Here is a 10,945-nt window from a genome sequence, read left to right as displayed (position 1 = left end):
CAGGGCTGAGCCAGAAGGATGATGGCGCTAACAAAATAGGAGCAGGACAGAAAGATGAGGGGCTGAAGAGATGGCTCCAAGGTTAAGAGCACTGACTGCTCTTGCAGAGGACCCAGGTTTGATTCCCAGCACCCACATAGCGACTAACAGCTATTCACTCCTCCAGTTCCAGGGGACTAACACTCTTCTGACCTCTGTGGGCATTGCATCACATGGGCACACTTACATACATGCAGGCAATACATCCATACACATAAAATTAAAAATAAAATATAAAAAATAAAAATAAATAAGCAAACAGATGCTTCCAACAAAATACAGTATCATGAAAACTAAAAGCCCAGTCATGTGGTGATTTTTTTATGTAGACAAACTAAAAGTACAAATTTTTTCTTGGTACCTTATCATTTGTTATTTATTTTCCAAATAAACTTAACAATTTGAGTTTTATCACAACAATCTCAAGATACAATGTATTTTTCTCATAAAAGTTGCTATCTTGGGGCTGGAGAGATGGCTCAGCAGTCAAGAGCACTGGCTGCTGTTACAGAGGACCAGGTTCAATTCCCAGTACCCACATGGGAGCTAACAACCGTCTGTAACACCAGTTACAGGGACCCAACGCCATCTTCTGATCTCCTCCGGCACTGCATGACACGGGTGCACTTACACACATGCAGGCAGTACACTCATGCACAGAAAAAATAAAATTTTAAAAAAGTTACTGTCTTTCTTTGAACAGTACTGAGTGCGCTGACAACAGAGCAGGACGAAGCCCAATCACAGGTTTATCTCTCTTCTCCAGGCATCACACATTTAGAAGTAGCCCCCAGCCGGGTGTGGGGGCCAATGTTGCCAGCACTCCGCTAAGGCGGGTCTGGACTTCAGAGAGAGGCCCGGTCAAGAAGGGGGTAGGGGTAGCAATAGAGGATAAACTCTTCGACTCTACTAGTCATTAGGATGTCTTTACAACATCAAGTTGTAGACACAGGAGATACCCTGCCCAAGTCAAAGTCCATGTAAACACACTTAGCACGCTAGCCAGCCGTGTGCACTTGGCTTTTGTTTTCATCTCTTTACTTGACCCTCAAATCCACGCAGCTTATGGGAGCTTATCTTACAACCATGTCAGTTACCATCTCTTACTTTATGACCGGGACTGGGGTGTAGGAATAAGAAATGTTTAAAAATGAGCTCCTTTCACTTCTGAACTTAAATACCGTTTACACAGATGAAGTACTCAGATGCATGGTCTGTGTTTATCCATGTTGCGCGGTCCTTCCTAAGAAGCTTTCACTGATGACTCCTGTTGGGTGCCTATCATTTTGAAACACACCAAAATGAAAATACACATGGTGCCTGAGGCCACCCACAACTTCACTGAATCCTAAAGAGTGTCACCATGTTTAGTAAAATCTTTGTGGAGGGAGAAAAATGGTTTTCCATCCATTATTTCTTTGTTTTAAGGGACAAAGGGCTTACTTCAGCTTACAGCTCCCAGCTCCCAGGGCTACAGTCCAGACACAGCTGCAGAAGCAGGAGGCTGGCTTGTCACATCCTGAGTTTTGATAGCACCTCAACTGGATCAACGACCTGGGTGGCTCATGCGTGAAGCCTTATATTACTGATGACTATAAGGAAAGCAGGCACTCCACCACAAGGTCTGTCACCAAGCTGCCAAACAAGTGACTTTCAGGCCAGGCCCTGTCAAGCCTCCAGGCCTCTCTGCCCACCGTCTTGCCTCATGGCTGAAATTTCAAGACCTCTACCTCATAGGCAAATGATGGCATTCTCCTGACAGCACTCAAGGTTCCACTGGCTGGCAGTTCATCTGGATTAAATGTTTCTGCTTCTTTAATTTTTGTTGGTTTTATGAGACAGGCTCTTTCTACGTAGCCAAGGCTGGCCTGGAACTTAATGTGTAGCCTAGGCTAGCCTCAAATTCGCAATGCTCCTCCTGCCTCAGTCTCTGAAATGCTGAGATTTTAGGTATGAGCCTATATCGAAGGTGATATCTGATTGCTTCCTATGGAGTAAAGTGAGAAACTTCTAGTAATTACAGACCACAGTCCATAAGCTAAAACCTTAACTGAATCCTAGAGACCCACAAGGAATTGTTAAACACGGTTTATCTCCTCCAGACTTTAGTTTTCAGAAACTGCAGTATTTAGTGACAGTCCTTTAAAATGTGCCTTGAAGTAAGTTCAAATCAGAAAGGAACTTTGAAACTTAGAATACCAGACCAAGAATGGGTGTTAGTGACAACCATGTTTCATCCACGATGGGTAGCGATCAAATTCAGGACCAAAAATGTTGATTTCAAGTTATTCACTGAGAGGCGGGGGGGCTGAGAAGTCAGTTTGCACAACACCACTGCTCATCGAAATCAAACCCGAAAACAGTACTCCCCAGCTGCCGAGACGTCTCAGTTTGTAAAGTGCTTGGACTTGTGTTTGCTCCCCCAGAGCCCACAGAAAGCAGCTGGGCATGGCAGGGAGTGCTCACAATCAGTGCTTTGGAGGCGGAGCCAGGAGGGTCCCTGGGGCTCAATGGCCAGTTTAGCCAGGCTCTCTCTCAGTGAGAGACCATCTTAGAAAACAAATAGAGAATGACTGAGGAAGACCCCTGCCATGGACCTCTGGCCTCCATATCTTTGCTCCCCCAGAGCCCACAGAAAGCAGCTGGGCATGGCAGGGAGTGCTCACAATCAGTGCTTTGGAGGCGGAGCCAGGAGGGTCCCTGGGGCTCAATGGCCAGTTTAGCCAGGCTCTCTCTCAGTGAGAGACCATCTTAGAAAACAAATAGAGAATGATTGAGGAAGACCCCTGCCATAGACCTCTGGCCTCCATATCCATGTGCACACACACACACACACATACATGCATGTGCACACAGGCATGTGTGTGCACACAAATTCCAGTTTATCGAGCCAGAACAAAAGAACAGAGAAAATACCCTTGAAAACCCTCTGCTGCAACTCACTTTCAAAAGGTGCTTTCCACACTAGTGCACTTAAGTGCCCCATCCCCATTCCGGTGGTTTCCAGGTCCCTGGAGAAGTTCAGGAGAATCTGATGTGGTCTAACTCCCACAGTCACAGGCCAGGCTCTATGACCTCAGGCAAGTCTTATTACCTCCTGTGGTCACATTTTCTATCTGTCCCCTAACTTGGAGACTGGTGGAGATGGCGGATCTCAGCATAGAAACCAGCAGAGCCCCAAGAGACAAAGAGCCAGGGATAGCGGGACTATAGCCCTCCTGGCCTCAGAAATGGGTGAGTCTTTCAACCTCGGTTTCCATGTCCTTCTGCAAAATGAACTCGCGCTGCCTCACAGATTCACTGGGAAGATGAAATGAATTCTGATTGGTGGGGCAACTTAAGCTCCCAGCCACAGTAAGCACAATATGGGTGTGCCCAAACACTTTTCTGAACAACATATGAGAGAGTGCCAGGAAGGAACTCGGAACAACTCAAGGTGGCTGTGCTGTACAGTAAAGAAAACACCATTTGCTGAGCTCAGGGCTAGACCGTCACGCTCTAAGTGTGTCCCTGAATATTCCACATAATCATTACAAACATAGGGCATAATCAGCCCCATTTTACAGACGAAGAAGCTAGGGCTCAGAGAGGTTAAGTAACTCCCCCAAAGTCAAAGTTAACAGATGGTGCTCCAGAACAGCACCCAGGCTTCTCAAGTCCAAAGCCAGTCTTCTAACCCATGGACCCTCTCCATAGGCTGTGCCACCCATCTCTACATGTTCACTGCACACGCATCTACAATACACAAGGCTGTCTTCCATTTCTACACCTATATACGCAGATGTTACAAGTGTTATACACTATGCACATGTATCTACGATACACAGGACTGTCTTTGATCTTTAACAACTGTTTTCGCAGACGTTGCAGATGTTATACTCTCTACCACACCTTGCCACTTTGTGACTGAACACAGTACTTCTGATATTTAGCCATGTTAAATACACCATACTCTAGCTTGCTTTAAGACCAGTTTAGCTTTACACTACAGCACTGAGCTACAGTCTGTTTATCCAGTTCCGGACCAAGAGAACAGGATTCCATCTTGTCATTCATCACCATCGCAAGCCACATTATCATGAACACCTTACAGGTGTTATCTCTAGACCTGAGGATGGCAAACTGGCTTTCGGTCCAGTCCAAGCCAGTCCACTTCCTCTTCCTGCCTTTGTAAATAAAGTCCTACTGGAACTCAGCACACTCACTGATCTACACAAGACGGCCTTCTCCCTACAACAGACTACCTCCGTGGGAGTGAAGCAGCTGGGTCTCGCCCTGCCCACCTCCAACATGCTGACCATGACCCCTGCGAAGTGCCTACAGGGTGTGGCTTGTTCTTCAATGCACACATGCAACTGGTTATCTGATCTCCAATATTCCATGCAATAGCAAGGGTTCAACTACGGCCTTCAATGCCTGATGCTGCTTATTAACTACTAAGGGATGACTGTGGAGAGGGGCTGGGAGAAGGCAGCTGGGGAGAAGAGAACAGGCCAAGCCCAGCTGAACTCAAGGAAGGCCCTCTAACACATACTATGACCAGAAAGAAAACTATAGTAGACAAAAATCAGTACTGGCAGGGAGCATTCCAAATGTCCCCAGCACCGAGAAACAATCGCGCCTGAATGATGGCCATGCCAGCGACTTTGTATGTTGTGTAACATTCACATGTAGCAATGTCACATATGCACATGGGCCAGAAACTTAAAAATTACAAAGAAAATTTTAAAAAAGGGTGGTAGCAGGCCTTCAACAACTCTTGACTCCTACTTTGTCAGGCACGAATTCTGATGCAAAGAATACATGGAGATCTAGGTGAGCTGGACTGTCAAGAGTGTGCATAGATGAGTCTGCGATGTGATGGTAAATAAAAACAGCCTTGCTTTATTCATATGAATTGTCAGAGAAAGCCTGACGAGCCCAAGCGGCATTCATATTCCCAGCACCACAGGACTAGCACAAGAAAAGGTCCTGACCCTCCATGGGGGTAAAATGCTGTCTGCAGACACAGGAGCTCAGTGATATCAGTGGTGTCAAGGCAGCCCAAGGATAGGCTGGAGAGATGGCTCAGTGGTTAACAGCCCTGGCTGGCCTTGCAGAGGACCTCAGCACCCACATGGTGGCTAGCAGCAGCCTGCATGTAACTCCAGTTCCAGGGGATTTAACCCCCTCTTCTGGCATTCACAGGCACCGGGCACATACATGGTGCACATATACACATGTAGGCCAAACACAAAGTAAATGTAAAAATAAATCTTTAAAAAAAAAACTGCCCAAGAAGCAAAGGCAATGACCCCGAGGCAGCATTGTGCCTGGAGCTCGAGGGCCTTGTAGCTGTGGCCTGTGGACCCCAGATAATAAAATAATAAAACTGAGGACCAGCAGCCTCTCCTCACCAAATTTCCTGGACCCGGGGGGGGGGGGGGGGGGGGGGCAGGCCCAGGGCCAGGCCCTCTATAAAGCTCTGGCACAGGGAAAAGGAAGGGTCAACTCCTCAGTGGTCCTACTGCTGTTCCTAGAAGCCACCAGAATGTGCTCTGGCTGACGAAGTGAGCATGCAGTTGCTTGCTGCCTCTTGGCAAACTGAAGTGTAGACTTAGGCACGAAGAGTCTCACACAGTAAAGACCCAGTATGGTTAAGAGAGGTCATGGGGGACATGCTCACATTGCCCTGCCAGCTGGAATGCTGGCACGTACACTAACGTCCACTCTTCTAAGCCACAGAAGACACATAGGTTATGTTTAACGATTTGTGTAACACATTTTTTAACCAAACTAACAATCTAAGTTTGTAGCTGATAGTGATGACTCATACTTGTAATCCTGGCACTTGGGAGGCAGGGGCAAGGGGCTCAACCGAAGTTCAAGGCCAGCCTGATCTAAATCAGTCCAGGGTAGCCAAGTTTCTCCTGTCCCCCAAAACAACAAACACCACCACCAACAAAAAGTGCTACTTCTGTTATTTGAGCACCTAATGACACAGATCAAAGCCAGAGGTGTGAGATGGAAGACAGACACCTCCCTGCTATCAGACTCACTATTAGCTGTATCCTGTTATAGCTCACCCCCCAATTACACTAATCAGAACACAAATTCTAAACCCAAGATCCTCAAGGTTCATATTAAGCAAAGTATTCACAAAGCACTGCTTACTAAGGGCAACTGCAGGAAAGTCCCAGCTGAGAGACTGCTGAGTATTTACCCTTATCTGCTCAGGCAAGAAGCTTTTCTGACCCAGGGCTACACATCTCCCTGAGCCAGATAACCCCTGAACCTCACAAGCAGCCAAATTTTAGCTGATGAAGAAGGCACCAGGTCCTGAGCATGACTCAAGGACTATCATCACCCCTGGCAAGGCTTAAAGAGCCTACCTTCCTCCTCTTACCATGCCCCCAAAGAGAGCTCCGCCTATCAGTAATACCTCTGGGAGCAAATGTAGGCTCAGTTATGAAGAGTTTGGAAAGTATTAGACAACATGAAGAAAAATACTTTGAAAACCGTAAGTTTGAGAATAAAGCAGTTACCATTAAGTGATTTCTTTCTATGCCAGATAGGAAGATACAGGTAGTTTCTGTAAGGGGTGAGAGTGGGGCTCCCACAATGTAGCCTATCTGGCCTTGAACTGGTGATGGTCCTGCCTCAGCCTCCAGAGTGCTCATTACAGGCTTGACTTACCATGCCATGCTATCATTTTTACTTTCTCTTGTTTCCTCACCAGAACTCTGTCAAGTTCTGTGTCATAATCTTCACTTTACTGAAAAGGAAAACGTAGTCTATACTACAGACTGACCTCACAGGAGGATTCTGATCCAAATCTGCTTTCCACAGCCCCAGTCTTACCAATGTGAACAAACGCACAAAGGCCACTAATTCCAATGCAGAACACTTCATTCTAACGCAGAAAAGTCTGCTTTCAGCACAGTGACCAAACAGGAGCACTGGGTCAGGGAGATGAGGAGACTGGGTCCCTGAAGACCCCACTCCAAGAAGTAGAGGAACAGCCTTCCCAATGCCCACCCATCCTGAGCAACTCTTGCCAAGGATCAGATCCCGTGCTTGGCCCGTTTTCCTCCCCACTTAGATCTAGTGGGAAAATGCTCCTAAGGTGGTGAACGGCATAAAAGATTAGACATCAGGACCCAACCTCTCCTCCCGGGGACAGCGAAAAGCCACAGGTCTTGCTGCCCTGGCTCCTGCCCCTTGCATCCAAACTTGAGGCAGTGTGCTAACCTGGGGGGCGGGGGTGTCCAGAAGTCACTGCAGCTTCCTCTCCCAAGCTCCAACCTTCGTACTACCAGATCCCAGCTGAGTCCAGCCAGACTAGAGGGCAACCTTCTCTGTGCAGCAAGAAGACAGTCCCTGACACCTTGGGCTTTGCGCACGAGACGCCGGCTTCCAACCTCATTAGGTAGACCTTGGCAAGCTTGACCCTCCTCCCCAACACCCGTCTCTAGAAAGCAGATCAATGGCTAGCACGCCCCGCAAAGTGTCCCCAAGTGCATACCTCATCCCGGGTACTCTCTGAACTTCCCCCTGTCTGCCAGCCGGCAGGGCGGGTGGAGGGTGTCATACAGCCCCATCACCCTCTTCCGACCCCAGCCAGCCGGTGAGGAAAGGTGACTCCCCCACCCCCAGAGTGGCGACCAAGCAAGGGCCCCAGCCCCCTCCCACCCACGGTGTGCTCAAGTCCACCGCGCCCTGGCCGCCCGATCCCGCAGGCCTGACCTTGTCGCAGCTCCGGATCGTCCAGCACGTTGTAGGCCGCGTAGTCGCGGACGCCGTGCAGCCGCAGGATCTGCACCACGGCGTTGCTAAAGCCGCACTGGGGCTGCTCAGGGGTCCCCTTGAGGAACACCACCACCTTGTCCTTCTTCACCAGCGCGTCCAACTGCTCCGCCTGGCCGCCACCGCCCACACCCGAGCTCGCCGCTCGCACACCGGGCAGCCCGCCGCCCGCGCCGCGCCCCCAGCGCAGCAGAGCCGCCGCCGCCGCCCGGCCTAGAGACCCGCTCATGCCGGCTGCCCACGGGCCTCTGTGGCGGCCAGGAGGCTTTTCCAGGCCCGCGGCTTCTAGGCCCGCCCACCGCAGGCCCTCATTGGACCGGCTCCGAGAAGCTCTCGGTGATTGGATAACACTGGTCCACAGTGACTCGATTTCACCAATCAGGTGGCTCCATCGCTGGGAGGGTGGGCCTTACGCTGGAGCCTCATCCTATAGGCCTCCTAGTGACACTGGACAACCGTTTCGCCTGTTGATTGGACACCATGGACGTCCATCAGAGTCACGCCGAGAGGCGGACTTTCCTCCCGCAAGTAGACGAGGTCTGCTGGGATACACCGGGACCTCGGGAACGGCGCTGGGTGGGGCTTGGCCGGCCGGAGGCACGCCGGAAGGGGTCACTTCCAGACGCCGGTTCCGGTTCCGGAGGTTTATTGCCACGGCAACGCGACCGGTAGCCCCGCGGTGGTGACGTCCCGAAAGGACATGGTCTTCAGGTAACTCGGCATCCGCCTCTGCGGCCTCCTGAGCGGCCTGGGGTCTCGGAAGGCCGCGCTCAGAACAGCCCGGGACCGCAGCTCCACACCCGGCCTCGCGCCCAGGCCAGCCCGGGGCTCCAGCTTCTGGCCAGGCCTCAGCCTTGTCGCGCACGTGGGCACTCAGGCCTGGTCAGTGTCGCCCACCATCCACGTGTGTTCTTTCTGTAGAAAAACTACGTCATTTAAAAAAATGTTCAAAGTGCTCTCACCGTGCGACGGTTTGTTTGGGGCCTCTTGCTGGCCTTCCTTTTGACTTAATCGTGTGTGCCAGGGTCAGGAAAGGCTATATCGAATGGAGAACTAGGAAATTAATGGATTCAGGGCCTAGGCCGGTGTCTCCAGCCCCGGCTCTTAAGAGGCAGAGGTAGGAGGATAGGTTGAACCCAGGAGTTCTAGACCAACTGGGACCTTATAGCGAGATCCTTTTTAAAGAAAAAAGAGAGAGGATGCATCTCAGTGGTAGAATGAGTCCCTAGCTGAAGCGAGACGCTGAGTTCCATCCTCGGCACACACACACAATAATAATAATAAAGGTTGCTGTCCGTGATTTCTGGAGCAGCTGCTGACCACTGTGTGGAGTTCCTGCTCAGAATGTACAGGAAAACCTGCTTGTATAAGTTCGGAAGAGGCAGGCGGCCCATTGCTTGCTCTACTCTCGTTTAAACATACAGCTTGACATATACTTACCCCCTGAAACAGAGCTTGGGATGCTAAATCCCACGTGATAGCACGTGGAACCGGATCCTCTAGAGCCCGATTCGGTGGAATGCTATCTGATCTGCAGTCTTGGACCGGCTGTGGGTTGGAGTACCCTAGAGCACACCAGACTGACAGAAAAAGCATACTCCAGAGGAAGCCGAGGCAGGCCTGCTCAAGAGGCAGCAGCTCCATGTGCAATTTTCCTCTGATAGGGCCTAGGTGCTGTTGCCACGGTGATAATGGCTGTGCCATGTCATTATCTATCCACCAACAGTAAGAGAAGCTTTGCAGTCAAGATATTGTTTAGCAGACAGAGTGGTTTCTGTTGGACACTTAAGTACTGCTACAAAGCCCTGGTTATCGAAGATATTGGTGGAGATGACCTGTTACATTTGGGGGGTGCAAAATTTGAAATCAAGAGTGTGCACGGGTCTGCAAGTGAGTGCTCCAAGTCACCACTCAGCAGGGCACCTAAGCCCAGTGAAGCAGGAAGACTAGTGCGGACATTACACAACTCCTCTTGTCATTCGTTCATTATTCTTGATGCTTGATTGTTTTCTAACATGGGGCCCACAATTAAAGTCGTTTTGTTTTGCAGATCCGGTGATTCCAGGTTAAGCAGAGGTGCCGCACCATGTAAAGACATACACAGGAAATGCTGTTATGCCAAGCATCCATTCCAAAGTGCCCTTAACAATAGAGTGTGTTAATTGCTTCCCAAATCACCAAGTTTTCATTGATGTTTACCTTGATGTAAGTATTTTTACTTTAAATAAATAACTATTGGCAATTGTTTCTGAAAAGCTGTTTTGTTTCTTGCCTCCTAGCACGTGGAAGGCCCTAGTTTCATTCGCTAGCATCACAGAAATAATAAAGGTCAATTTAAATGTTAGTGAACAACCAAATCTACAATGAAATACCAGAGTGCTGCATACACCAGATTCTGGTTTTGATATCAGTGGTTCTCTTTTTTTTTTTTCTTTTTGAGACAGGGCCTCCCTGTAGTCCCAGCTGACATGAACTCGCTTGTCAGTGGTGTGGATTCTTTGTGTCACAGTGGGATGGGAAGGTCACTTTCAAGACTCCTAGGATTTGGGGAAAAAAAAAACAACATTTAAACCCAAGCTGCTCATCATACTCTGAAGACATGCTATGCTTAGGGACAGGTGAAGCTTTACTGTATCTAGTTAAAAATCATCTTTCCTGGGACTGGAGAGATAGCTCATTGTAAAGAGCACCGACTGCTTTTGCAGAGGGTCTGATTTCAATTCCCAGCACCCACATGACCGCTAACAACCATCTGTAACTCCAGTTCCAGGGGAATCTAACGCTTTCTTCTGACCTCCGTGAGCAGTGCACCACATAGGTACACTTACATGCAGCCATTACACTCATACACATAAAATGAAACTTTTAAAAAAAAGAAATCATCTTTCCCACTCACCTTCCCCAGGCTCTACCCTCTAACGCTTTCTTCTGACCTCCGTGAGCAGTGCACCACATAGGTACACTTACATGCAGGCATTACACTCATACACATAAAATGAAACTTTAAAAAAAAAGAAACCATCTTTCCCACTCACCTTCCCCAGGCTCCACCTAGGCCAGTGAAAACTCTGGTGAGTCTTGAGTTGCCCATTTCTGGATCTCAGCCCCAAACAAGAGCCAG

At 49.2% G+C, this 10,945-nt stretch overlaps 1 protein-coding gene and 1 non-coding gene across 2 annotated transcripts in view; one reads left to right on the top strand and one right to left on the bottom strand.

The window, feature by feature from the left end:
- Positions 1-8,099, bottom strand: part of Glrx5 (glutaredoxin 5) — a 9,689-nt gene extending 1,590 nt beyond the window's left edge. Inside the window, exon 1 of the mRNA XM_008842785.2 lies at positions 7,765-8,099. Coding sequence (XP_008841007.1) covers positions 7,765-8,053 — 289 coding nt within the window. The 5' untranslated portion in view covers positions 8,054-8,099. The remainder of the gene's footprint in view (positions 1-7,764) is intronic.
- Positions 8,100-9,352: 1,253 nt separating this feature from the next.
- On the top strand, positions 9,353-9,627 carry LOC115071986. Its single transcript, XR_003851050.1, has one exon.
- Positions 9,628-10,945: the final 1,318 nt, after the last annotated feature.

Source organism: Nannospalax galili, unplaced genomic scaffold, assembly GCF_000622305.1.
Source record: "Nannospalax galili isolate Female #2095 unplaced genomic scaffold, S.galili_v1.0 scaffold1740, whole genome shotgun sequence".
In the NCBI taxonomy this organism is placed as follows: domain Eukaryota; kingdom Metazoa; phylum Chordata; class Mammalia; order Rodentia; family Spalacidae; genus Nannospalax; species Nannospalax galili.
This window is presented reverse-complemented; position numbering and strand designations above follow the sequence as displayed.